Genomic DNA, 27829 nt, shown 5'->3' with positions numbered 1-27829 from the left:
AGCTGGCCCTCCGCGTCATGTGACCAAAGAACCAAACTCGTTCCGCACATGCGCGCGTGTGGAAGGTCCCTACGATCTTTTCCGGGTCGACAAATTAGCACACCCATGAATGTGAGCTAGCGGGCCCGAGTTACTCATTAAAAAAAAAACAAAAAAACACCAGAAAGAAAACCGAATCTGACATTTAAACAAAGTCAGCACGGAACATTCAGGCGCGTCGTTCTGTAACCTTATGACACAGGTGAGTTTGTTTTATGAAGATGTCGTTTGGCGGGGACTGGGGAACGATCGGAACTGGCAGATAGCCGGCTAACAGCTTAGCCTGCGTGTGCCGCATGTGAGCTGGGCACCGGGTTATTAGCTGGGAAGCTAACTGATGTTGAAAGAAAGCGTTTCTGCGCTTGATTGAACATTCTTCTCGTGGTTTTAAATGTGATAACTAGGAAGTCATACAGTCGCTGGTAACACGTACTAAATATTTGGTAAGCAGCTTTTTGTGTCCATATTTTGTCGCCGATTCTCTCTTTTAAACAGTAAGTGATTTTTCTGCGATGATGATGCGTTACATCAGTCCATTCACAGCAACAGGAGAAAAAGACAAATGGCAGAAGTTTGTTTCATTTCGCTGCTTTTATTTTATGTCCTGGATATTTTTATAAGCTAAACCTGGGCATTGGATTTTGTTCGGTGGGAAAACAGAGTAACACAGATAAGTGGCTCCATTCAAACGGCCTGGGACTTTTCGTTTAATATTGAAGGTATCTCTCTATTTTGTCCACACCTTTCTTGATAGTAGACTAAGGATTAGAGAGAAAACATCTGTATGGCCAAAGTCTTTTTTTACAGGTTAAAGCCTCTAAAAATGACCACAGCTAATATTTTAAAATCTGAGTAAAATAGAAAAAGTGATATTTTTCATTAGTGTTCTTCCATAAAGCAATGTCTCTATGGGTAACTGAGTTTACTTCATGAACAGACACTGCAGTGTATAGTTGAAATACTCTGATGTAGAAAGGGATTGCTGTTAATTGGCTGACTGCAGCATTTTACACCCAACAGATTGTTATTCAAACTCAGAGTACTTGTGGTTGCTGACATTGTGTCCCAATTGCCTGTCTGTGGCCTGCATACCCATGATATCACATCAAGGTGGTTATCATCTTGATGTGATATCAACTCTCAAAGAAATGTACTAGCCATATACTAGCCCAGATAGTGGGTCCTGGAAGATGAGCCGACTCTGACCCACCAAAGAGGCATGGTATTTGTAAATGGGCTGTATTTGTATAGCGCTTTACTAGTCCCTAAGGACCCCAAAGCACTTTACACATTCAGTCATCCACCCATTCACACACATTCACACACTGGACTATCACTAGAAGATGATTTATATGTAAATGTTAAACAGAAGCAGAAGATACAATATCTAGAGTCTTAAAGACAACAATCAGGAGTGATGAGATCAAAGAATGGGAAAACAAAGGTGGTAGGATCTAAGGGTCAAACACTCCAGGGGGTAGGCTGCTGTCCTCAGGTTACAGGGACAACAGGATGTTAAAAGCAAAAGATTTGGGGAATAGCAAGTCTGTCCCCTTATTTGTCATCTCAGTCTAGCTACAAGTGCGGTTACATGAGAGAGCTGGCATTAGCAGCATCCAATCAGTCATAAACCTGGATAAGCCTACTGCCAGCAGGGACGTTGATTTTTAAAGAGGAGACAACTGTGATATTAGAAGAATATAAAGTGGTCGTACACATAATACAGGCCGAAAGCAGCACGGCTGCTGCAGACCAGTCAGCGGTATGAGTGTTTGTAACAGAAAAATGTTCAGGAGATCTTGAATGGAATGATGACGCTGTTTCAAGGAGAGTTTGTTTGGTCATTAGGCAGTGATTTCATACAAGCTAATCTAGAAGTTAACACAGTGATGTGCCCTGGTAACAAGGGATTTGTGCTTCTGTGTTGAAAGCCTGTGTTGTAACCTGACATGTAATTAGACATCGTGTGGACGCAGCCCACAACTATTACGATTGTTCTGTATTTTTGAGTCCTCTTGTGCATTTCTGTCTACTTTTTCACAGCATAGTTTGTATTTTATTAGTGAGAGAATAATAATCATTGGCTCTATAATTTGTGGCTGACCCCACATATAAAACACTGATTCACAACCATTAAGTAATTAACACGTAATAGACCAGCATGAATGGGTCACGGGTCCTTTACTTAGGTTACGTTGTAGGTGCTGTAGGTGACTGCTCCCTTTAGGGGTCACCACACCAGATCCTCTCATTCTGTCTCTAGCATCTGCTCTGACACGTGCTCTGCATGTCTCTTTCACTACATCTAAAAGGAGGATTGTCAGAGGGATGGTGTGACAGATTATTCACAAATTGCTATGATTGAGATTAAAAAAGACAAAGCAAACCAGAATGAAATAATTTATACATGGTTCTCTGCTAATTTTATGTTGAGCTTTGATTGTGTTTAGTTGTGGGACTTCTTTTTAAACAACCTTTGGTGAAAACTGAAGCAGTGGAGGCAGAGATGCTAGTTACAAGTTATTGACTATTTTTTTTTATTAACTAGAATAAAAACTGTATTTATTAGTACCGAAACACCAAGTTACAGGCCGAGCAGTACTTTTCACAGTGTTTAAAACTGCAAAGTGAAGATTTGTGCCATGACTTGCAGACGTTAAGCTCCCCCTGTCTTCTTAACTGTTTCTGACCTCACAGCAATGCCGGGGCTCAGCTGTCGATTTTACCAGCACCGGTTCCCAGAGGTGGAGGATGTCGTGATGGTGAACGTGAGGTCCATCGCTGAGATGGGCGCCTACGTCAGCCTTTTGGAGTACAACAACATCGAGGGCATGATCCTCTTGAGCGAGCTGTCGCGTCGACGTATCCGCTCCATCAACAAGCTCATCCGCATAGGCCGCAACGAGTGCGTGGTCGTCATCCGAGTAGACAAAGAGAAGGGTGAGTGTCGACTAGTATAGTTGAAACTGGCGGTGTGTCGGATCTGCAGGGCAGTGGTGGAATAAAAACTATATGAAATGAAATCTTTTTTTGTGGTCCACATTTCCTTTTTTTGAATTGAAGCTAGAGGTGTTATTCTGTGACATCAGGTGGACTGAGACAGGCTGTGGTTGGTAATATGATCAATAACTTCCATTATGTTATAGCATTCACCAGTTTAATGTCAGGACAGTCTCACATGACACACAGAATATCTCATTTGGAATAATTAAAGGGGACCTAATGAGGTCACCATTTGTATGAGTAATTCCTGAAGCTCAGGCTTCAGGCTGCTTTTTAATGCACCGTTTCAGACCCTTCTTGTGCTTTCGGCTCTGTATGATGTCACTAGAAGGTGATATCTTTATCTGTTCAACAGTTCTGTGGGAACTGCAGCTCCACCCACCAGCAGCAGCCCAATCAGATGCAAGTTTGCCTTAAACAGCTTGTCTGAGAGAGTGGGTGAACTGAGGCTCATTATAAGATGAATGAAGATGATGATTTTTGAGTTTATAACACATCGGCATATTTCATACATTCAAAAAAAAAAAAAGGAAAAACAAAACTGACATGAATTAAGCATGAGCACTTTGAACTGAGGTACTGAACTGGACATTTTCTGCTAATCGCAAGATATGCAGCTCATCTGACTCGTATTACGTGACTATTTTCTTTATATAGATAGATAGTTGTGCAGATTTGACCTGTGATCCATGTACCGACACTCGAGTAGAGACACAGGATGGAAATGCAAAGGTGGTAATGAGGAAATAAAGACGAGCACATTTTGAAACTTAGACCAGCAAGTGGCCATCGAATCCCTCCCTGTTAGTTAATCGTATCATTCCTAATCGTAAGAAACTACTTGCTGCACTAAAACAGCTTTTTTTGCATTCCTTCTGTTTTCTTCTCAGGATACATTGATTTATCAAAAAGAAGAGTTTCGCCAGAGGAGGCCATCAAGTGTGAGGATAAATTCACCAAATCTAAAACTGTAAGTTGGTCAGATGCTTTTTATCTGTCTCGGTCATTTTGGTGCAAGTTGCCCAGCCTGGAGAGGACTTCCTTGTCTTGTGTAAAGTTAAAGTAGATGGAACTTGCCTTTTGAGCCTTGTTGTGGTCAAAGTAGTGGTCATTTGGTTCAGGCGTTCATTATAATATTGTGAGACAAGTGAGACGTGTATTTGTAAGAAATTGTAAACGTCTATCTTGTTTGTTTGCGCTGAGCTGATTTTGAAAGTGCTTGCAGGTTTACAGCATCCTGCGACACGTGGCAGAGGTGTTGGAGTACAGTAAGGACGAGCAGCTAGAGAGCTTGTACCAGCGCACCGCATGGGTCTTCGACGAGAAATACAAGCGGCCAGGATACGGCGCTTATGATGTCTTCAAACAGGCTGTATCGTAAGTTCTCATTTCAGCACCTCTTATTAAAATGAAACACAGGTTGTTCAGTGTGTGCACACATTTACATTTTGATGGCTTTCTGCAGAGATCCTGCTATTCTGGATGGCCTGGATTTAACAGAGGAGGAGAGGAATGTGTTGATTGATAACATCAACAGGCGACTCACTCCACAGGCTGTCAAAATCAGAGCAGGTGACTGTTTACTCACAGTGTTTCTCAGTTGGACTTAGGAATAAATTAGAAATGTGAAGATAACCTCCTCTACCTCGTGCAGACATTGAAGTGGCGTGCTATGGTTACGAGGGGATCGACGCCGTGAAAGAAGCTCTGAGGGCTGGGCTGGGCTGCTCCACAGAGGCCATGCCCATCAAGGTAATCCTTCTCTCTTCCATCAAGAAGTAAAAAGTCTCTAGCTGTAGGCTCTACTTGGATCTGTCTCTCATGGCGTTTACCTTCTACAGATCAACCTGATCGCTCCCCCTCGCTATGTGATGACGACGACCACCCTGGAGCGCACAGAGGGCCTCTCTGTCCTCAACCAGGCCATGGCTGCTATCAAGGAGAAGATTGAAGAGAAGAGGGGCGTGTTTAATATCCAGATGGAGGTGAATGATTTCTTTCTTTCTTCTTTTTTTTTTTTTTTTTCATGATCATGTTTGTCTTTAGCTCATCTGGCCAAAGGATCAATATGCATAAACTGTAAACTTTGTCCTGCAGCCTAAGGTGGTGACGGACACGGATGAGACAGAGCTCGCCCGGCAGCTGGAGAGGTTAGAGCGCGAGAACGCCGAGGTGGATGGAGACGACGACGCTGAGGAGATGGAGGCCAAAGCAGAGGACTAAGAGTCGGTCCTCTTTGGAAAGCTGGTGAGGAGGAAAGAAGAAAAATAAACGTGGACAGACCTGGCCTCAGTCACCCAGTCCAACAGATGTTAACTTTCACATTGCAACCATTAACTGGTGTTACTATTTTTATTGGCAACATCCCAGTTTGTTCAAGAGAGGTTTGTCTCAGAAGAAGGTAACTGAAACGCGGTCTTTTTAACCAGACACGGACACAAGGATGGTTAAATTACAAGTTAAACATCACTTATAGTTTTTATTTTAAAGTACCCCATTTGATTAAATAACTCTAAGACAAGAAAAGCTGTTTTCAAGCTGTGGCCTTTCATTTTACCTCTTGCTTTAAGAGCCCGGTGTCTTCAGTATCCACGCCGCTTTATCTCCGGCTGCTTGCTGGATGTGACTGACTGAAGGGGAAACGCATATGCTTCGTCTGTCTCTACACCGGCGACTTTATGTGCTGATTCTCTTCCAGTTAAAGGGTTTTTACTGGCTCTTGTTTAGCTCCCATCGTATCAATAAAGATCTGGAAGTTTTGATCTCAATGCCTTTTTGTCAGTTTAATTAAATTGTTCCACCAACAAGAAATAACATTTATTCTCCCAAAAAGCAGCAATTATTATTGGATGAATTCAAGGTAAATCCTGTCTGTTACTCTCGCCTTTTTTTTTGTTTTTTTTCCAAATGGAGAGATTGTAATGAAGCCAACTGGAGATAGGTTTGACTGTATATCAGTGTATGAATGCCAAAACCCCTCAACATTGATTTAATATTCAGAAAACTTAGATCTCAGACTGCTTATGTGGAGGGAGTTCAACTCCACCATCAGGCTGGGATCTTTCTGTATAGAGTTTGCATGAGTTCTCTGGCTTCCTCCCACAGTCTAAAGACATGTAGTTAGGTTAATTGGAAACTCTAAATTGCCCATAAGTGTGAATGGTTGTCTGTGTTAGCCCAGGTGTTGAATATCTGGTTATTTGTCTGCTCACAAAGAAACAGGGAACAACCCCCCCCCCTTTAACCCTAAATCCAGCTCCATATTTTAGGACATGAACTCAAATTAATGGTTGGGATTTAATGCAAAACCAAAAAAGTCAAATGATTATAAAAATTATTTATTCAAATGTTCACCAATACAAAAACAAATGGAGAGCATCTTCACAATTTCAGTTGTTTTCGTTCTTAGCTCATTTTCCTATAGTGGTTATGACGTGTGCTTTTACAGCATTGAGGATGACACAGTGCCTATGGGTCTTGTCAGTAGACACATTTTAAATGACAACTAGATGTTTTAGAGATGGTCTGAAAACAACATGCCAGTTTGTCAGGAATGTGACAAGAAATTGAGGGAGAGGGGGAAGAATGTGTGTACTGATTACAGAAATAAAATTCAGTTGCATCCAAAAACCCTTAATAAATACCCCTGTAATTAATTTAAAAACATAGCTGTAGTCATTCATACGCTTTAGTTTGTGTCTACTTAACCAACCCACATTCAACTGTAAGCCCAATTTCACAACTCAAAAGAATAGTTTGAGAAATGGTGAACTGTTTGTAGCAAACCTGCAAACTGTTCTCACTCAGTGTGTGTTGGCATGTATATAATAAAAAAAAAAAAAAAAAGTATGCGACTAAAGGGTCTCATCTCCAACACAGTGACCCTGGGTGGCCAGAGCTGTAGCTTCTTCATAACCAAATAATGACAAACTGTATATACACAAAAGCACACAGACACAATCAGCACCTGCAGAGTGGAGGAGGTGGATGCAGCCTGAGTATGTTTAAACAGAAGGAGGGAAAAAAAAAAAAAAAAGGAGACCCAACAACTGGTGCAAATGTGAGAATGAGCAGAATCTGCAGTTACAGTCTGTACTGGTATGGTCAGTCACGTCTTCTGGGGTGACATAAATTCGCTACAGTATTATACACAATGAAGGTGAAGGAGAAGAGGAATTCATCTTCATTCGGCCAACGATTATTTTACCAGCCCAATCTTCTTTGCTTCAGTTTCATAAATGAGCAACCGCCACATCTTCACTATGAAGACCTCAGCTTCTTCATCAAGAACCTGACCCGGAACAAAAGGAAAGTTAGATATCGAAAGAAACTTAGAGGACTAACCTAAACTCATGACGTGTATGTGGAAAAGGTGAATGTTAAAATACTGACCATGAACTGCTAATTAAAATACATCTCATTTGACATGGCTCTACTTGTGCCATCGAATGAGAGACATTAAAACATTTCAAGGCCAGTTTCTTTAAAGATCTTGAACTCTTAGTCAAATGTTACAATTTCAGTTGCCTTAAAGGGTTACATTTTTATCTGGCACTCACCTTGATCGATAAGAGGTGCGCCTGAAATCCCCCCTCATAAATCTCCCCCCACACATCTTAAATCAGATGGAACTAACATACTCTTCAGTTCATTAGGTACACCGTGCTAATACCTGTTGCGCTCTTTTGCCTCCAGAATTGCCTTAATTCTTGATGTCCCTGATTTACTAAAGGCGCTAGAACCATTGCTCTGAGATTTTTGCTGATATGATGTGAATCTTGCACTTTTTCACATCTCAAAAGGTGCTTTCTTAGTTTGATATCAGGTGACTGGAGGCCCATTTGTGTACAGTGAACTCACTATTATGTTCAAAAAGCCAGTTTAAAATGATACAAGCTTTGTGACACATCCTCCTGGAATCAGAAGGCGAGTACACTGTACATGGATGGTCAGCAGAAATGCACAGGTAGGCTGCATAGTTTAGGTGATGCTCAGTTTGTACTAAGGGATCTAAAACAGGTTTAGAAAATATCCCCCTACACTATAACGCAACCACCATCAAGCTAAACTGTTGATATAAGGTAGGATTCTGATCCTACCATATGACTGCTGCAGCAGAACTCAAGATTCAGTAGATCACTCAATACTTTTCAATCTTCTGTTGTCTGATTTTAATGAGACTGTGTGTGATCCAAGCCTCCGTTTCCTGTTCTCAGCTGACAGGAGTGGTCTTCTGCTGCTTTTGCCCATTCAGCTTCACGGTCTGACACGGTGTAGTCATAGATACTCTTCTGCATACTTTATTTGTAACAAGTGGGAAACTTGAATTACTGTTGCCTTCATATCAGCTCGAGCAGCCTGGCCATTTTCCTCTGACAACGCTTTTGAACCCAGAGAACTGTCACTCACTGAATATTTTCTCTTTTTCAAACATTAGAGGTGGTTATATGGGAAACTCCCAGCAGATCAGCAGTTTCTGAAATATTTAGACCATGCTTGTGGCACCAAGAACTATGCTATGTCCAAAGCCATTTAAATCACCTTCCTTCCCCATTTTGATGCTCAGTTTAAATTTCAGCAGGCCGTCTTGATCAGGTCTACATACCTAAATGCACTGAGGTGCTGCAATGTGGTTGGTTAACTAGATATTGACATTAAGCAGCTGAACAGGTGTACCTAATGAAGTGTATTTTGGTATAATTTGATTGAGAAGGTTAGTAAGGAGGTTTAAAAAAAAAAACAAAAAAAAAAAACAAAACTGCATCCTGGCAAGAAATACAATCACAGAGAAACCAAATAAACAAGCATCTATGAACTGTGTCTTTGCTCACCATGGCAACATCATCCAAGATAGTCTGCGGTGTACTGTGGGCCATCACCTGAAAGTACACAGAGGAAGATATCAGAAAGTTTACATTTTAATCGTTCCACTTTCTCTAAAACAGATGTCAACTAGTGACATGTCTATTACCTTGGAGCAGACAAAGTCCACTAACGTTGGCTCTTCCTCTCCAATGTACTCAATTATCTTTTTATTGATCCAGGGGCGAACACGCCGTTCCATTAACGTCTGTAGGAAAAGGGATGACAAAGAGAAATATTCACCGTTTCTATATTATTTTTTAGCAATAAGCAGAAAATAAGGTTGTGAATTGACCCTCCTTGATCATTTAAATCCTGCGAGTAAAATATTCTTAGCACAGGTTTTCTTTTCTAACTTGCTTAATTATAAATTGATTAAAAATAAGACACACTCAGTGAGATGCCACAAATTGTCCCTCTTCTCCTCACCGTGTCAACCATGGACCAGTCCAGTGGGTACGAGAAGAGCTCGGGCTTTGCGGTGGGAATCTTTTCGATCAGGCTCTTGATGTGTTTGCGTTTCTCCTCAGCATTGGCTCCCTTTATGCTGGAAAGTCCAGCACCGTCCACCCCGAGGCTCTTGTCGTCATCATAATCCAGGGGCACCAGCTTCCTCTTGCGCGGCTGCTCATCGGCCTCTTCGTCATCAAATTTGTCAAATACGCTGTCCACCGGAAGCTTCTTCCTCTTGCCGGCGTTGGGTTGACTGGGGCTTCCCGTGGCACCTGGCAAGGACACAGAGTTTAACTACTGTTCTGTCTGTAGTTAAGGAGCAAGAATTCTGTCTCTGCAACCCCAGAGTTATTTAAACGCCCTTAACAGCATCTGAAAATGTTGAAACAATTGAAACACCTGCCTGACATTCATATAGTTCATATCAAAGCTCATATTCAGGCACATGACCTTGCAAAAATGTAGCTGATTAAAAACACCAAAAACACTGTCATAACTTCTATTTTGTTACTGTCTGATTAAAATTTTGATTCAAGAAAACATCAGATGTAAAACTGGAATTCTGCCAGATTTCATCTATTAAAGGGAAATTAGGTTTGATAAATGATGCCTGACCAGATGACATCGATTAAAATAAGTCCCCTCTGTTTTTCAGACGAATGTCATGATTCATATTCATATTCCTCAGTCCACTAGATGAAAATTGAGGCTCTGCTCTTTAATTATCTGTTGCCATGGTGAATATTGGTATTTGAGCTCCATTGATGTTGGCTTTCTTTAAATACCCACACACACTCAAAGTGAAGACACTGAGGTGACAGAAACAATGAAGTGGACGGGAGTCAGAGTTTGTTAAACATGCTTTCTGGAACACGGCCTGATCCATGTAGGAATCTGTGTATAATAGATTTGTTCCTATGAAGTTATTTAGCTTCAAAATAAATTAAAATATAGAAATATCCTTTCCTTCAGTCCAATTCACACTAACCAAACAGTGTAGCAGGTGCCAAATTACCTTGACTACATTCAGACAAGATCAAAACCAGAAGAAAAGCAACACATCACCTATTATTCTTTTTTTTTTACCCTAAAACCAGTTTTAAACAATTATTTGTCTATAGAATGCAACTTAAAAAAAAAATGCAAAAAACTTGTTTCCTTGTTATGAATTTTTTTTTAATCAATTATTGAACATTTTGCTACTTTCTGCCCATCAACTAATCGATTAATGAATTCATATTTACATGGGTATGCTGTGTGTCTGTTCATCCTGTAATGAGGTAAAAGATCTTTTAGACTCACCCAGTTTCAGGCTGAGGCCAATCTTTGGCCGGTGTTCCTCTTGCGGAAGAGCCTCAGGTGGGGAGTTTTCATGGGGGATGATGATGCCACAGGGTGACTCTTCCCCGGGCGTGTTGGGAGACACATTTCCACTGGCTGATGACACAGAAGGCGCTGCTGTGATTGGTCGCATTGTGGGCTTTAGGCGTGGTTTCACGTCTGGGTTGTCTTCATCGTTGTCATAATCTTCCTCCTCACCCTCTTCTACCTCGTTGTCAGACTGGGGGGGTCGTGAGCGTGAATCTGCCCTCTCCTGCTCCTGTCGGCGCTCCCGGTGATCTCGTGAACTCCTGTGGCGCTCACGTTCCTCCTCAGGTTCTGGCTCTTGGACGATGGGAGGTTGTCTCAGACGCTCCTCCTCCTCCTCCTCCATCTGGACCAATAACAGGCAGATATGCAGAAAATAATCATCCAATCACAGCATTTTACAGAAAAGAAGGTCAACAGATAATGACAGCTAGACGTACATAATGTGCAGAGCGACTCAGACGATAAAGTGACCTTCACACAGACAACAGACAGCATCCCCCACTCAGCTCAGACAGATACAGGCAAACACACACATTTATATTACATTACAGACAAGCATACCCTGCGTAGCTCTGCGTCTGGGTCTGGATGTCCCTCGTCTAACAGCCTCTGTCTGATCTCTTCCAGCTCCTCCTTCTCCCTCTTCCTGTCACGCTCATCCGCCTCCATCTCCTTCTCTCGGTCTCTGAGACGCTTCTGCAGTGCACTGCCCCTAGGGGTCATACGGAAAATAACAGCTTTCAGAACAATGGCTGCAGTACTGCATGCGCTGCCATGAGCCACATGTGGGTCACACAGGATCTGCTGATAGTGAGGAGGCCCTATTGTGTATGCTCTGGGTTTTTTTTTTTTGTTTTTTTTTTTTTGTTTTTTTATTTCTTACCCCCCCCCCCCCCCCCCCCCAAAAAAAAAGAAGAAGAAAAGAAATTGGCTTATTTAAAGTCCTACACATGCTCTAATTCTAATTAAATTTTGCACATGTGTCAGGTCTGCTGATAATATATACATGTTATGGGCCACGAGCAAAATTATAGCACCGTTCAGCAAAACAGGAGCCCCACTGCTGTGTTGTGTGTATATGTATAACATTTAATAAACATACGTAACACAGCACGGTACACACACAAAAATAAATAAATAAATAATAAAATTAAATTAATAAAAACTCTTGTAGGTAAATTGCAAACCATTTAAGTTTTCACTGAAGAGCGCCCCTATGTTGCCATAGAAAATTTCAATCATTCCCCATGAAATTTTAATTTCCTGTAATTCACTCATTAACCAAACTTCTCATGTTTGATAAGGGTCTGCCTCTGAACATGGGTATGGCAGTATTTAACTATAATCATAGACTAGTGGCTATGAATATGGTTACATATTGCCATCTGGAAATCTCATGTAAAACTCTTGCAGCCACTACCATAAAATTTAGAGATTGCTCATTTCCTTTACCGTATGTGTCAATATTAGGTCACATTCATAGTGCCGCCTGGTGGCAACAGGAAATCGGCAGTGTATGGCAAACAACATTATATGTATCCACTTCTTAGAGTGGATTTATAGTGACCTATAATTAGCCAATTAGGATCCTGCATGAGTGCATTTGTTTTTGATGACCTGGGTTAACACTCACCTGTAATACTTGGGGTCATCTCTGTCATCATCATAGTCTTCAAGAAACTCTTTTAACCGTTTGCCTTCTTTAATCTAATGAAAACAAAGGACAAAAATGAACTTCTCCACAAAAATTACTTCTAACAAATTCTACCTGTCTGAATTAGTGAACTAAATCATATGAACACAGAGAACTACAACATGGACAACACAAGATATGAAGTAGAATTCTTTTTAACTGACAAAAATAGCAGACTTCAAACTCGTTAAATGCATCCCACAAAGACAACATTTCAACGTTTTAGCTTAAAACTGAAAAACAGACGTGTTTAGGTAGTTTTGTGGGGAAAAAATGACTGCTCTGCTATAAAATATAATCAACATACCCAGGATATGACTTCCTTATCTGGCTTTAATCACACCAAGATAAAAAAAAAATTAGGCTAAGTATTTACACAAAGGTGGTTATCAATTCGATAAGGCAGCCTTAGGTCTAACTATAAGTGCATTCAGATGAACATGGTGTGTTAGTGGGTCTGTTAGTAAAGAATTCAAACTAGTAAGCAGGTTTAGCCTTCTTGCAAATCTTAAATTAAGTTTGGCGAGTACAAGGCTTAGGGTGCAGACCGTCTCAAAAACATACAAAGCCTCCAACTACCTGCACCCCGAGGTCCAAAGGTTTCTCCAAACAAGGCAATACCATTTCCAGAAAACTGATTAGTTTGTAGGCTGTGGCTCTGTGTGTTCATCTCTTATCTCTATTCTAACCTTTACCAGAGCAGGTTAAGTCTGCAGCGCAACATACCAATGTAGTCTGGTAATAAATAAACCACTTTAACTCTGTAACCCCAGAGTTAACCCCAAAGTTACTTTGCTATACAAATCCCTAGTTAAATAAATAAATACAGTATGAACTTAACCTGTATAATAGTACAGAACCAGTGATCATTCAGAACCCGCTTACCATTTCTCGTCGGCGTTCATCTTCTCTCTCTGCCTCCTTAGCATAATCCCGTGCCTTCTTCCTCTCCCTCAGCTCCCAGTTTTTCAGCCGCTACAACAAATATATTGTCAGGCAAGCTGCAAACATCACACAAGAACTACCCCTAGCTAAGGTAAACGAGTAATACAAGGGCTGTTACTCTGCTAAAAATAGAAATGATGCTGAAGATTTATTGGATTTTTGACATATGAAGAATCATTTTAATTGAATTTTGCTGCTTGTATTGACTTTCTCAGACAAACAGTTTGTATAGTAGGAAATAGAAGCTGTGACCTCACTGCTAGTAGGATAGCTTATATTGCTCTTCAGTGCATGGCTTTTATCATTTTTAGCACAGCCAGTCCCACCTCTTGATAGGCTGCTTCCTTGTCTCGAAGTTTCCTCTCCAGTTTCCTGCGTTCATATGCTTCTTCTTCATCCTCTTGGTCTCTCTTCTTTTCTCGGTCTCTGTCTCGGCTGACCTCCCTACAACAATGAAATCATAGATACATTTTCTTTTATTTGTGACCATATAGAAACACATGGCAAATCCAAGTACTAAGGTGTTGATCAAGCATGGTACATAGTCTTAAGGAGTTTCATCAAAATGAGATATGAATTTTAACATTTCAATTTAAAATTCAAGCGGTTTCAATTAAATCCTGAGAAAATCAGCTTGCAGAAACTTGTCAGAATTCAGTCACCAGCAAAGTACCTGCAAACATTTGCATGTGTTTAATTGTAACATGTGTCTTTATACATTATTCTGTTTTTTTTGCTTCACCTGGATCGGCTGCGGTCGGCACTCCTGTCACGGCTTCTGTCTCTCTCCCGTTCTCGCTCTCGTTCCCTTTCCCTGGTCCTGCGGTCACGGTCTTTGTCTCGGTCCCGATCTCTGTCTCTCTCACGTTCTCGTTCCCTCTCCCGTTCCCGCTCTCGCTCCTTTTCCCTCTCGCGGTCCCGCCGCTCTCTTTCCCGCTCTCGCTCTTTTTCCCGTTCCCTCCTTTCACGTTCAAACTCCAGCCGCTCCTTCTCTCGTTTATCCTTCTCTTCCTCAAGTTTCTGCAGAGTAAAATACAGACAGGTTCAGCTTATGCCACACAAGATGCAGGGAGCCCCTGCAACCAATTCACAGCTGTGCACAGATCAAGTGGTTTCCAGGTTTTGGTTTCATAGATGAACATGCTCTTTGCTAATCAGCGCAAAGCTTGTATAAGAAGCCAGAATCCTAAATGGAAAACCAGGAACAATCAAAAAGCTCTCCCCCCACAGAGAGACAGCTTCAACATTAATCTAAAACTATAGGACAAAGTTTATTGCTTGAAGCCTGCAGCATAAACTACAGCTTAGCAAGAATAGAACTGGAAACCACTTTAATGGCCTTAAAGACCCGTGGAACATATCCAACTTGAGGCATTCATAACAAAAAAAACAAAAACAAAAGAAAACGCGGGAAATGACAATGCTTTTTGTCTCCTTAAGAGTCCTCCTCTCAGAACAAGGAAAACAAAAACAGAAAACAGGCATCAGTCTTTTTTTTGAACTAGTTGTTTGTGACTTACAGGTGTTGAACTATGGACTCAGCCCTTCGCTGCCCTTACAAGCCTTTTAAGTTAGGCCTGGGAGGAAAGCAGGTCACACGGTATACAAGGGAAAAATGTTATGGGATTCTGTCTTGCTTAAGCATCATCATTATCATCGTCATCAAACAACAACAGCCTTTCCTTCAATGAGTAACATGGCATTTGGTATTTTGCTAAAATCAAAAAAATAAACATTATGAACATCAGTTATATTTCTGAACAGATAAATGAAATTGTAGAAACAGTCTTACCCCTGCAGAAGTCTTCAGGAGCTCTTTAGGACTGATTATTCACACACATACACACACACACACACACATACACACACACCAAACTCTGGTTTTATGGACATCACACACAAGGCTTTAACCAGAATTCCTTTGCAGTTATACTGGCATCTGATGCAAAATAAGACTTTTAAAAACAATGATTGAATATACTGAGCCTTAATATAATACTATGTTCATCATTTTGCATTCCTCTTACATTGGCACTGTTGTATTTGAGGTTAGATGGAAAATAACTTTACAAAAAGTTTTCTTGTACAAGTCATATGCAGTCAGTTGGTCTTTACAATGACTAACTAATTAAAAGCCTTGGGTGTTATGCATCTCAAGAGAAAGAAACGAGTGACATGACAGAGATAACATAGATGTTAATTATTTTAAAAATCTATAATGCTCCAGTTAAATTGTCTTTATATTATTTAATACCCTCGCTCTAATTCAAATCTATGATTTCACGTTAGGTGTTTTTTCCTTTTTTTTTTTTTTTTTTTTTACTTACCTCTGCATTGTCTGCCAAGGCTAAATGCTAAATAAACATGCAACCATGTAAAAAATAAATTTTAGTTTATTTATTTACAGTAAGCATGTATGGGTGTATAATAGCAGTAATATTTAGGCAAACTTATAATTATAAAGAAAAATCTGGTATTATTAAAACATTTTGCAAAAATACTTTCAGCATTTAAGCGCTTCCTTTAATTTTCTTTCCCCATAAAAAGCCTGAATTCACTCCCTGCAAAGTCACTCACTAAAAACTGATTAACCACATTAAATAATCATAATGATATTGAATTAAGTATGATTTCTTTTTTTCCTCTGGGGCTAAAAATCAATCAGCCCAAATATGGTAGGTCACAACAGGCAGCAGAAATTTCTCCCTTTGTTTAAACGCTGTTTTGGCAAGATCACGATTACAGCTGGAGGACACTTCAAGCAAACCACAGTTATGCATCCAAAACCCAACTAGATTGCTACCGTCCCTGTTGTTTTAATAAAAATTAGAATTTAAACAGTTGATTGAATAAACTCACTAACTAATCGTTCATAAAAAAATAAAAACTAATGCAGACAGAGTAAGATATTTATCAAATGGAAGAGAGAGAAGAAAGAAATTCCACAACAAAACATACAGAGAGCACGTACCTTGTTAGTCTTCAGATCATCTTACTGCTGTGGAGAGGGCGCCCCCACCCCACACTAGAATAATAAGGCTACAGCCAAAGTCACTGCAGTAGTTACTGAGTCCTTGTGCTTCAACATGAACACCATTATGACAGACCATAATTTACAGAGGACTCGCACAGGTTCACTGACTCATCAGCTTTCGAGTGAAGCACCAATGCTGTCATAAATTCAGGATGATCTAGGGAAACTGTCTTTGCGTGGTGGAAAGGTTGGCTAAATCAAGGCCAACACACACACACACAACTGAGCAGCACAGTTGCCCCAATGCAAGTCCTCAAGAGGGGGACGCCCAGTATATGTATATAGTAAATGAAGGCTGATACTTACATCCTATCCTGGCAACTTTTTCCAAAGCTCTGAGATTCATCTTGCTTTAGTCACCATATGATCACTATCATAATGGTGGGGTTTAATGAATAGATTAGCTTTTAAGTAACTTTACATCGTCTCCATGCATTTTTGTGTGATGAATGAAGATATGGATCTATAATGGTCACACCTAGATAGTTTGGCAATAGTGGCAGGTGTCAAATCACGCCTGAGAAAGGTGACAAGAATACACTAGCTGTCTGCCCACTTGTAGTGTTCAAACATTGAAAATAAAACATTTCATATAGTTTAGGGCAGAATAATATGTTTGGTGGTGTTGTTTTAGGGACCGCCAATCTATAGTAGAGTATGCATGTTACTGAGTTAGGGCAAAAAAAAAAAAAAAAAAAAACTGTGTCAACTAAATGTGCAAGCTCTAGGAGTGAACTGCTGTCCAAAACCTGAAATGTCAACTACAAGATCAAAGAAGCCACTTTACCTTGTGAGTGTCACGAAATTTACTAATCTCTCTGGAAATCAGGTCCCTCTTGTCCTCCTCCATGTCAATAGTGTTTATGTCATCCTGAGGAAAAACAACGCATTGACAGGTTGAAATAACAATGCTCACTTTCAAGCTAAGGAGTAAACAAAACAGTAGCACAAGTTAACAATTAATCAAGGTTAGCACCTCTTCTTTTTTCTCCTTTTTTCTCTTTCGTCGCTGGGACTCATCATCCTGTGAAGGTGCATTAAGTTCCGCAGCATATTCCCGCATCAGTCCATCGATGGCACCCTTGATAATCTGATCTTTCTTCTTTGTCTCCTCATCTAACACTTCTTCCTCATCCTCTCCTGCATCTTCACTCTTTTTATCCTGTCAATAAAATGAGTCAAGTTTAGCAATTTTTCACCTTCTCTAGCTGCTGCAAACATTTATTGGAATTGCCGTTACAAAATTCATACCCCATTTGCAGTCTTCTTCTTGGCCTTCCACTCATCCAGCTGTGCTTTTGTCTTGGCATCAACTTTCACAAGTAGGTTTTTATCTCCAATCTGGAGGTCGTGAAGCAGCCGCAAGGCTCGCAGTGTGGACTCTGGCTCCTTGTACTCACAGAAACCAAAAGCTGGAACAAATATTGACATATAAATAGACATAAGGGCATGATCAAATGTTTATTTATAGACTGAATTGACGGTTTGCCATGTATCTAGATATTCTTCATCTTTTAATACCCATATACTGACTACATAATAAAAATTACCTTGAAGCTTGCCAGAGGCTCCTTGTACTCTCTTCCAGCTCAAAACAATTCCACATTTCTATATAATTACAAAGAAAAAATAAAGTTGTCAACTTAAGAGGGTGCCTGCCTTTGCTGATGTAGTTCTACAAATAGAATGGGTGTTCCCCATCTTACCGCCAGCAGCTGTCTGATCAACATGTCTGAAGCCTTTTCTGATATGTTCCCCACAAACACTGTTGTGGTGGGGCCACTGTTTTCATCACTGTCTTTGGCAATCACAGCAATGGTTTCCCTCTTAGGGACTGCAGGCTTGCTGAGCACTGGTACTGAAGAAACCATTACTGCAGGTGTGGGGGCCATGATACCCATGTGAACTGGGATCATAGGGGCTCCTGAAACAGCCAAAGAAAACATGCAACAAGCAATTACACCATTTTCACTTAAGATCTATGACTGCAGATTAGTAAAACGATTCTCAAATATTTTCAGTAATGTAGCGAATCTCAACTACCTTAGGTGTTGCGAATATGCCTCTTAATAATGACATTGTGGTAAACCTGAAACAAAACAGGTGAACGCCAATCAGAAGGGTGCTTACCTGGGGGAAAGCCTGTGTACTGAGGAGGGATGCCTGGAGGTGGCAACAGCGGCCGATTTAAATGAGGGGGGAAGGACATTGTGGAAGTGAACTGGACCAACCTGAAGAAGGAACCAATTTACCCGTTATCAGCAGCATCAGATGTGTAATTAAATCAAGTCCTCTAAACAATGTAAATTAAAACAAAGAGCCAAACTTAAAAAGATTAGTTTAACCCAACAACACTATAAGTGAGAAAGCACAGCGATGTTTATTGGTATCTAGTCATATGAATTTGAAGTACCCGTCGGTGACTTCTGCTGCCCAGCAGCAACAATACTTAAACTTAGCTTAGCTCAATGGGATGGCGTTTGTAGGGTGACTATTATAAAGTCCCAGGAGCCACGTATTGTTATTGTGTTACAACGAGTTAATTTGTTCACTGTTTATGCGGCCAAAAAACTAGCAGCTTAGTTAGCTAAAGCTAGCACCGAGCACGCTCCAGTGTCCCCGGCATAGACTTAGGCTAAGCTAATATTAGCGCAACCTGGCGTTACTTAACAAACAACACTCAACTATTAGCGGGCAAAGTTAAAGTTCAAGATAAATCTACACATGCCCAGGTATACATACCTTTAATCAGGCGGTGTTTAAAAGAATAAAAATACTCTCAGAAGGTTAGTAATTATGAAAATTCCTCTAACGTTCCAAATGTTGGATTAGCACGTTGGCTAGTCGGGCCTTCAAAAAAAAAACATTTGACGCAAGCGCTTTACGAGCAACACTACATGAGCGCTTGCTTTGTACACCAAGACTTGACCACTGGACGGAGTTTACTAACGATACTAGTATCTACTGCGGCAATAACTGTACTACTATTATTACTAGCATTAGAGTATAGTTTTATACTAGTATTATAATATTAACATCCATAAGAAAAATCACTACTCTTATTATTATTAATATTTAGATAGCATTCCTAAAGGTCGTCTAGAAGGTTAATGAAACATAAGGTTAGGGAGCGTTTGTCGATGTTGAAGGTTTGCTGGGTTAAAAATAGATTTCAATACTATAAGATAACTCCTGCACTTGTATGTACTACTTTGTGGAAATTTTAAGACACCGTCAATTTAGATTTTTATTTTTATTTAATTACATTAATATGTAATCCAAAGACGTAGTATATTATTTGTGCATATGAGATCCTCCATAATGTCTTTTACGAATAAAATAATAATTTTGACATCCGACAGAATAAATATCTGAAGATTAATTATTTATTTATTGCATAAGCAGCGTTTTGGTTTTGTTTGTTTGTTTTGTTTGTGTGTTCGTTTTGTTTTGTTTTTTGTCGGTGCCTCTCCGAGACAGCGGCTGTTATGTGAAGACTGCGACTGACATCGCGTGACGTCACTTTAGGCGGGATTTTCATGGAAAGTGCTAGAAGAAACGAAGCACACCCTGCATGTTTTTGAATATTCCTCCATCAGATTAAAAAGATCCAAAGTATTTGTTGGTCTCTCGGGAAATTAACAGTATACTTGTGAGTTTTATTGACTTTATTTGTTAGACTGATTTAAATTCTACATTGATAGCATATCGCGGCAGCTCTGGAAACTGGTATAAAATAGATCGGTTCTTACAATACTTTCGTTTTTGGTTTTAACGGCCACAAGATGGCAGCAATGATGCGCTTGTCTCAGAAATAAAACTGTAATACTGTGTTTTCCAGGAGATTAGTATAAAGTGTTTTTGGATTCACTTTACTAATTAATCTTGAAAAAGTCCCCTTGTGTTTGTATACCTAATATAATGGCTTTAAATCTCCAGAGATTTGTTTTCTTTAGTACACATTGCACTTCAATCCACTGAATTAATACCTGCTAAAATGTCTTAATAATATCATATTTATTTATTTAGCTATCGTATTTCCTCAAGTCTTCATTCAAACTCATCACATGGTGAATGTAGCCTTAAAACATTAACTGTAATTCACTTGATGCACTTCTCCTTACTAGATGGCGCACCGCGGATGGATACGACTGCACCGTGAAGCACGTGTATAAAGATACCGGTCTATTAAAAGGAGGCCCCTTTCCATTTCTCTGCGTCAGACAGCGTAAGGGATAGCGATTTGGTTGCATTTTATTCAAGAAAAGTCAACGAAATTAACAAGGTATGTAGACGAGCGTTTTCTTGTCGGTTGCTACGTGCTTTAGCCTTTGATATTTGACCTTTTATTAAACAGTCATTGAAGTATACAGCTCCTATTCTCACGAGTTACGGTTGTAACCATTAGTAACTCTGGTCAGGGACAGCTAACATATCACAGTTATCACTGTAGTAGTCAGAATTTTGGATTTTAATTACTGTGGAGTAAGAAATGTTTGCACTTGTCATGTAGACGTCGAGCAGTGTAAATGCTGCATTCTGCCGCACTGCCCCAGCCGTGTGTAGTACCAAGGCAGGTGTGGCGAACATGACAGCGCTGTATCGGTTCATATATTGTACGACTGGTCCTCATTAACCGAATAAATCCTCTTAAATGTTTATAAGAATAAAGTGAACTGGCTTGAGTCGATTTCGCTTAGTTCGTTGTTCACGTTGCTCTCGCGTTTCTATAAAACGCACGAGTTAGTCTCAAGTTGCCAATGCTTTCAGATTTATGCTCGTGTTAAGTGACTGGTGTTTTTAGCTGTTATTTATTCGAATTGGTGGCAGAGCCGTTTTATATGACAGTCACGTTTGCCGTCGTTAATACATGGCTTTAAGTTGCTCTTCTGGGGGAACCTATTTTGCCGCATTGCATAAGCTTTTTTTCGTTATTTTCATCGGTAGCTTTTCCTTAGCACGTGTTTGCGGGGTCCATTGTCTGTCGCTCGACGCCATGTTGGTTAACGGCCACTTCCGCAACATGACGGCAGTTATCCATATTATGTAACCGACTTCTGACAGGATCAAACGACGATACAATTTGCGAAACTGAAAGTAGTTGAATGTATGTAGTTTAACCGGATCTGTCTTCCCGTAATTAGCTTTATCATCCTTTTTCCATCGAAATCCACCCATTTTATTAAAGCATACACAAACTGTTTTAATGCAGATGCCTGAAGAAATGCACCAAGAAGAGGAGGCTGAGACCTTTGCCTTCCAGGCTGAGATCGCTCAGCTGATGTCGCTGATCATCAACACCTTTTATTCCAACAAAGAGATCTTTCTCAGGGAGTTGATTTCCAACGCTTCTGATGTAAGTTAGCAGGAGCAGAGCTTTTCATTCAGCACTAATGCATTTATTGTTTCTGAATGCTTTAAAGAATGTTAGCTTTAATCCTGTTTAAACATTTGCAGGCTCTGGACAAAATCCGCTATGAAAGCCTGACTGATCCCTCCAAGCTCGACAGTGGCAAGGATCTGAAAATTGACATCGTTCCCAATAAGGCTGAACGCACCCTGACCTTGGTCGATACTGGAATCGGTATGACCAAAGCCGACCTCATTAACAACCTGGGTACCATCGCAAAGTCTGGTACCAAGGCCTTCATGGAGGCCCTGCAGGTATGAAGGGAATGCATCATGGAACTGTAGGGACGCTTTATAAGAGGACAGCATTTTCCATGTTCACAATTGAGCTGAAATCTAACATTAGAACTGACTGTGTTCCTCTAGGCTGGTGCTGACATCTCCATGATTGGTCAGTTTGGTGTGGGTTTTTACTCTGCCTACCTTGTTGCTGAGAAAGTGGTTGTCATCACAAAGCACAATGATGATGAGCAGTATGCCTGGGAGTCCTCTGCTGGAGGTTCCTTCACAGTCAAGGTTGACAACAGTAAGTGTCTTGATGTTACAATATCAGAACTAAACCTGTTTTTAAATATTGTGGGTACATCTAAGGATGTCCCTGATTGCTCATTAATTGGAAGCAGTTCTTACTATTAATGGTCTTGATGTTGTTGTGTATTTTTTCATGTGTCTGAGGTTACGATGTAGCTTTAAAATATTAAGAGGGTGGTTTTCATTCTTGGCGTTAAAATTGGCATCGTCCTTTAGAGGCTTAAATATGGAGTTGAAGTATCTAAAAATCGAATCTTGAATCCATGGACACTGTTTAGTACAAAATGTATTAAAAGCATCACAACTGTTCACAGGTGAGCCCATCGGCCGTGGAACAAAGATCATCCTGTACCTGAAGGATGATCAGACAGAGTACATCGAGGACAAGAGGGTCAAGGAGATCGTGAAGAAGCACTCTCAATTCATTGGCTACCCAATCACTCTCTTTGTAAGTGACTTTTAGAGAGGACGTTGTTAGAATACTGTTGAAGAACAGCAAAGTAAAAATTAAAGTAATGTGACTCTGCAGGTGGAGAAGGAGCGTGACAAGGAGGTCAGTGACGACGAGGCAGAGGAAGAAAAGGCAGAAAAGGAGGAGAAAGAGGAAGGTGAGGACAAGCCAAAGATTGAGGATGTTGGCTCAGATGATGAGGAGGACTCGAAAGACAAGGACAAGAAGAAGAAAAAGAAGATCAAGGAGAAGTACATCGACCAGGAGGAGCTGAACAAGACCAAGCCCATCTGGACCAGGAATCCTGACGACATCACAAACGAAGAATACGGCGAGTTCTACAAGAGTCTGACCAATGACTGGGAGGATCACCTCGCTGTTAAGGTAAGCAGGTTAACCTGAACAGCTCTTCCATGTTTTAATTGGCCTACTGGGTTTTTAATCTAGTCATAAACTACAAATAAAGCTAAACTGAGTCATTTTCCTCTACAGCACTTCTCAGTGGAAGGCCAGCTGGAGTTCCGTGCCTTGCTCTTTATCCCCCGCCGTGCGCCTTTTGACCTCTTTGAGAACAAGAAAAAGAAGAATAACATCAAGCTCTACGTCAGGAGAGTCTTCATCATGGACAACTGTGAAGAGCTCATCCCTGAGTATCTGAGTAAGATGACTTGCTTTTTACCTTTAGTCTGAAAGTACTTTAATTTACAGCTTAGCACACAGTAAAGAATTGCTTAAAGGCACAGGTTTAGTGTAGCATCTGTATGCTATTCCAGACTTTATCCGTGGTGTTGTGGACTCCGAGGACCTGCCCCTGAACATCTCCAGAGAAATGCTGCAGCAGAGCAAGATCCTGAAAGTCATTCGTAAAAACATCGTCAAGAAATGTCTTGAGCTTTTTGCTGAACTGGGTGAGGATAAAGAAAACTACAAGAAGTTCTACGAAGCCTTCTCAAAGAACCTAAAGGTATTTATAATATTCTAGCTACTTTTCTTTTTTGTTTGACTTTAGGAAAGTTGTCTCTTAAAATTGTCTTCGTTTCATGTCAGTGCATCTTCATGGACCTCAAAGGTTTACCTCTTTATTCTTTAATCTGGTTTGTAAAGCCCTCTTGTTCTTCAAAGTAGTGTAGATGTTTTTGTAATAAACAGATCTTTAAAACCCAGTAGAATAGCTGTTTTGGCATTTATGTAATCCCATGCAGTCAAATCTGCATTAGGAATAGGAACTTCCCACATTTATGCTGCAGCCTGAAAACATGAACTTAATTAAAAGCCTAAAGTGACAAACTATGTTGTAGCAGAATTCATGCAATGTCAGTGTGACTAGAATTCTGACATTGCTGGCAGTCAATCTCACCTGACCATACACAGATGGGATTGGCTTTTTACTTGAATCCATTAACCTACTGGTGTATGAGGTTGTTTTTGGATAAGATGATAAATCTTATTTGTTCACTTGTAGCTGGGTGTGCACGAGGACTCGCAAAACCGCAAGAAGCTGTCTGAGCTGCTGCGTTACCACAGCTCCCAGTCCGGTGACGAGACTACCTCCCTCTCGGAGTACGTGACCCGCATGAAGGAAAACCAGAAATCAATCTACTACATTACTGGTGAGTAAAATAAACCTTAAGTAGCTTCTGAAATGGTAGGAGAGAACTGCATTTACACAAGTTTTAAAAATGCAGTTTTATTCAAACTTTATTGCTTTTTTTTTTTTTTTGTCATTTGTAGGTGAGAGTAAGGATCAGGTGGCCAACTCTGCCTTTGTTGAACGTGTCCGTAAGCGTGGTTTTGAGGTCTTGTACATGACGGAGCCCATTGATGAGTACTGTGTCCAGCAGTTGAAGGAGTTTGATGGCAAGACCCTGGTCTCTGTCACCAAAGAGGGTCTGGAGCTGCCAGAGGATGAGGAGGAGAAGAAAAAGATGGAGGATGACAAGGCTAAATTTGAGAACCTCTGCAAGCTCATGAAGGAGATCCTTGACAAGAAAGTGGAGAAGGTCAGTAATCCTAATGAGAGCCCAACTAAGATTAACCCAAACTTCCATTCGTGCTCTAGCCTTTAGGGTCTCAAAGTTCACAACTGTGGATGACAGGATTTTGTTTGGTAACAGGTAGTCTAATTGGTCCCAACTTCTACTGTGGTGAGTTCCTGCAGTCTTGGTGTGATGTGAATGATTTGCATTCTTTGCCAGATGTGGCGCTGTACATGTTTGAAATCTGAACCCTAAAGTGAATGCAGTCAAACTCGTGCTTGTTGCAGTAATGTGCATCTAGTACTTACGTTTTTGCAAGGATTTGGGAAAGTAAACTAACTAGACTATATTTAAAGTTGTAATGTGCTGGTATTATTTCTAACATGCTTGACTAACTTGACTTTGTCTCCTTAAATTATCAGATGTGTCACCTGAGCCTCTTTAAATCTTAATGTCTTCTTTCTCCTTCAGGTGACTGTGTCAAACAGACTGGTGTCATCCCCCTGCTGCATTGTGACAAGTACTTATGGCTGGACCGCCAACATGGAGAGGATCATGAAGGCCCAGGCACTCAGGGACAACTCCACCATGGGCTACATGATGGCCAAGAAGCACCTGGAGATCAACCCTGACCACCCCATCATGGAGACTCTCAGGCAGAAGGCTGAGGCTGACAAGAACGACAAGGCTGTGAAGGACCTCGTCATCCTGCTGTTCGAAACCGCACTGCTGTCCTCAGGCTTCTCCCTGGACGACCCACAGACTCACTCAAACCGCATCTACAGAATGATCAAACTTGGTCTTGGTAAGAAAACTGTGCAGATCCAGACCCTCTTTACTTTCTAGAAGTGGGTATCGGTCTAGGTGAACAACTCCTTTCCTTTTTTTGCTCTCAGGTATTGACGATGACGACATTCCCGCAGAGGAGACCACCACTACAGCAGTCCCAGATGAGATGCCTCCCCTAGAAGGCGAAGCTGAGGACGATGCTTCACGCATGGAAGAAGTGGATTAAACAAGATGGCACCCCAAATTTCAACACATAATCCTCCCTTTCCAACTGTTCATCCTTAAACTGTAAAAAAAAAAATCTATTAATGTTGTGTGGTGGACCGATATTGGTGCTCTTGAGTGTGGCGCCTCACACTGAAGAGCTCTTTAAGAGGCTGTCTTTGATTTTTCCTGTAGAAGTTCATGGTGACGCCACATTTGTTTTAATGAGAACCCTGTTGCACTGAGTTTTAAATGTCAGAGCGGTAAATGTGTGAACACAAGTACATTCCACAGTCTCATCTGGAGGGTTTGGGGGGAGTGCTGTTCACGTGCAACACTGCATGGAGAGAGGACTGTATGATTCCTTTGCCTGAGTTCAGGCTCGTCTGTAATTCCAAGTCTTGTTTTGCAAAAAAAATTAAAGATGTGAGACCTTATTTGTCTTATAGTATTTTTATGCCTTAGTTTAAATTCCCTAAGTGTTTGCACACATACTTGGACCTGGCACACTTCTTCAAAATTCTTACTGGGGCAGTTGCTCAATGTATCCACTAGGTGGGGACATGCTACAGTGTGAGAGCCATTTCCAAACATCAGCATGAAAGTGGTTTAGAACCAGAAGAATGAGTTTTGTAAGTGTTACTATTGTAAAGAGTAGTCCTGCCCTGCGCCTTGCTTAAAGCGGCATCAAAATGCCAACTACATTTTAATGTGTGATCTGGTCAGTTTAATGTAAATCTACTTTGTCTTTATTCTCACTAAAATCTGTAATTTCTCTTTAAGACCTCTCATACAGCTACATAATTACAGTGCAGGTGTGCCTGAGAAGGCAGTAAAAAGAAACGCGAAGTAATCCTGTTAATCTGACAAAGAACGGCACTGAGAAATGCAAATCGTTGCATTAAAGGACACAGCCATGTGCTGGAGGCACGTGTTTCTTCAAAGCGTGAGGCGGTATCAGCTGAACATTTGGGGGAAATGTAGAGTGTGTAGCTTTCCTGGAAGTCGTGTGTTTTGTACAAGCTTGAGTAGGTGGCAGCAGTTTTTCTGCTCTTGTCAGTAAAACAGTGACGTGTGGGTGTCTGTCCCCTCACACACTAACTCGCTCACACTCGCTCCAGTCAAAGTGATAGTGAGGAAACTTGAGCTCTGTCATTCAGAAACTGACTCCGCTGCTTCGTTGCCACCTCTTATCTCTGTGACTTGACCACCTTCTTAAGACTTGTGCTGTGTGCGCAAATACTGACAACATTATGTAAATAAATGTAAAAATACGGCACAAAGTGACAGCGGGACTAACTGCATCAGCCAGGCACGGTTAGTAAAGGTCATGTTAAACTTGCCATGACAGTAAGGGAAAGCTGACTGTGCAAAGTATATTACAATAAATATGTGGACACTGAACATGAAAATTAAGTTGTTACTACAGCAATCAGGGGTGTAGCCATATAGTGAAGCTTGGGGTGACCGTGTCCCTCAGTGCCATTCTCTACCCTGTGTTGTCCTATCAGTAACACCATAATGAACCAGTCCATTTCTGTAAAACTAAATAAATGAGTTGGTTTTTTTAAGGATATCAGTGTAAATATCACCGTATAATCAACACATCTACGTTTCTCAGCCACCTAAGAGCATTGTGTGGATTTGGAGCCTATCCCCCACTCAAACCCAGCCTATCCCCACTCAAACCCCTAACAGTAGTTAATGATACAGTAGTATGTTTTTAAAATCTAAATATCTTTAAGGATTGGATAAGACCATCCCCATGTGTCTTTGCAAACCCTACTCACCTTGCAGCAGCAGTGCAAGTCTTTTTCTCTCCATGTGGTATGTGTAGATAAAGACATGCCTGAGGTTGGTTTGGAAGGTACACCACTCGTTGCTATACCTTGTCATGTTTTCCTGGCTGATGTTTGTAGCTTTGGTTATTTGGCAGCTTAAAAACCACAATTCTAAAAACTCAGTCTCATTTTAAGCTGGGGCATATGAGCCAGTTTCCTAAATATTAGGGTCCTATTCATCATTTCTAGATACTCTTTCTGCTCTCCCAGAAGCACGTGTATATAAAT

At 40.8% G+C, this 27829-nt stretch overlaps 3 protein-coding genes across 5 annotated transcripts; 2 read left to right on the top strand and 1 right to left on the bottom strand.

The window, feature by feature from the left end:
- The first annotated feature begins 88 nt into the window (after positions 1-88).
- eif2s1b (eukaryotic translation initiation factor 2, subunit 1 alpha b) lies at positions 89-5810 on the top strand. 2 transcript variants are annotated; one of them, XM_040017576.1, is made up of 8 exons: positions 89-241; positions 2737-2979; positions 3933-4012; positions 4268-4419; positions 4508-4614; positions 4697-4794; positions 4884-5027; positions 5140-5810. In XM_040017576.1, exons 2-8 carry the CDS (start codon positions 2739-2741, stop codon positions 5263-5265), a joined length of 948 nt encoding a protein of 315 aa, XP_039873510.1. In that variant the 5' UTR covers positions 89-241; positions 2737-2738; the 3' UTR covers positions 5266-5810. The 2 variants fall into 2 exon arrangements, with proteins under 2 accessions (XP_039873510.1, XP_039873512.1); XM_040017578.1 differs by lacking the exon at positions 89-241 and adding an exon at positions 321-482.
- Positions 5811-6364: 554 nt separating this feature from the next.
- rbm25b (RNA binding motif protein 25b) lies at positions 6365-19273 on the bottom strand. The gene is made up of 17 exons (XM_040017572.1): positions 19143-19273; positions 18531-18631; positions 18107-18324; positions 17951-18008; positions 17652-17812; positions 17377-17562; positions 17188-17271; positions 14109-14386; positions 13693-13810; positions 13307-13396; positions 12362-12435; positions 11290-11440; positions 10660-11071; positions 9334-9629; positions 9014-9112; positions 8874-8921; positions 6365-7333 (listed from the first exon to the last, which is right to left on the bottom strand). The coding sequence occupies exons 2-17, from the start codon at positions 18607-18609 to the stop codon at positions 7241-7243; spliced, it is 2445 nt and encodes an 814-aa protein (XP_039873506.1). The 5' UTR covers positions 18610-18631; positions 19143-19273; the 3' UTR covers positions 6365-7240.
- A 1279-nt stretch (positions 19274-20552) lies between these two features.
- On the top strand, positions 20553-26197 carry hsp90ab1 (heat shock protein 90, alpha (cytosolic), class B member 1). 2 transcript variants are annotated; one of them, XM_040017574.1, is made up of 12 exons: positions 20553-20685; positions 21613-21756; positions 21858-22064; positions 22176-22335; positions 22655-22788; positions 22870-23175; positions 23284-23449; positions 23565-23755; positions 24254-24401; positions 24523-24791; positions 25239-25572; positions 25664-26197. In XM_040017574.1, the coding sequence occupies exons 2-12, from the start codon at positions 21613-21615 to the stop codon at positions 25780-25782; spliced, it is 2178 nt and encodes a 725-aa protein (XP_039873508.1). In that variant the 5' UTR covers positions 20553-20685; the 3' UTR covers positions 25783-26197. The 2 variants fall into 2 exon arrangements, with proteins under 2 accessions (XP_039873508.1, XP_039873507.1); XM_040017573.1 differs by lacking the exon at positions 20553-20685 and having other exon boundaries at positions 21607-21756.
- Positions 26198-27829: the final 1632 nt, after the last annotated feature.

The sequence above is a fragment of the Simochromis diagramma genome, unplaced genomic scaffold (assembly GCF_900408965.1).
Source record: "Simochromis diagramma unplaced genomic scaffold, fSimDia1.1 OVJJ01000802.1, whole genome shotgun sequence".
Taxonomy (NCBI): domain Eukaryota; kingdom Metazoa; phylum Chordata; class Actinopteri; order Cichliformes; family Cichlidae; genus Simochromis; species Simochromis diagramma.
The sequence above is the reverse complement of the archived record's forward strand: the minus strand, read 5'-3'. Positions and strand labels throughout refer to the sequence as shown.

What these genes read in the sequence shown, in the direction of transcription:
- hsp90ab1 (XM_040017573.1), top strand. Translation starts at nt 21,607, where the DNA reads ATGCAGATGCCTGAAGAAATGCACCAAGAAGAGGAGGCTGAGACCTTT. An exon ending in TTGACAAGAAAGTGGAGAAG is followed by an intron (nt 24,792 to 25,238) that starts GTCAGTAATCCT and finishes TTTCTCCTTCAG; the next exon opens with GTGACTGTGTCAAACAGACT. An exon ending in AATGATCAAACTTGGTCTTG is followed by an intron (nt 25,573 to 25,663) that starts GTAAGAAAACTG and finishes TTTTGCTCTCAG; the next exon opens with GTATTGACGATGACGACATT.
- eif2s1b (XM_040017576.1), top strand. Translation starts at nt 2,739, where the DNA reads ATGCCGGGGCTCAGCTGTCGATTTTACCAGCACCGGTTCCCAGAGGTG. An exon ending in CAGAGGCCATGCCCATCAAG is followed by an intron (nt 4,795 to 4,883) that starts GTAATCCTTCTC and finishes TACCTTCTACAG; the next exon opens with ATCAACCTGATCGCTCCCCC. An exon ending in TGTTTAATATCCAGATGGAG is followed by an intron (nt 5,028 to 5,139) that starts GTGAATGATTTC and finishes TTTGTCCTGCAG; the next exon opens with CCTAAGGTGGTGACGGACAC.
- rbm25b (XM_040017572.1), bottom strand. Translation starts at nt 18,609, where the DNA reads ATGTCCTTCCCCCCTCATTTAAATCGGCCGCTGTTGCCACCTCCAGGC. An exon ending in AGGAAGCAGCCTATCAAGAG is followed by an intron (nt 13,397 to 13,692) that starts GTGGGACTGGCT and finishes TATTTGTTGTAG; the next exon opens with CGGCTGAAAAACTGGGAGCT. An exon ending in TGGACTTTGTCTGCTCCAAG is followed by an intron (nt 8,922 to 9,013) that starts GTAATAGACATG and finishes GTGTACTTTCAG; the next exon opens with GTGATGGCCCACAGTACACC.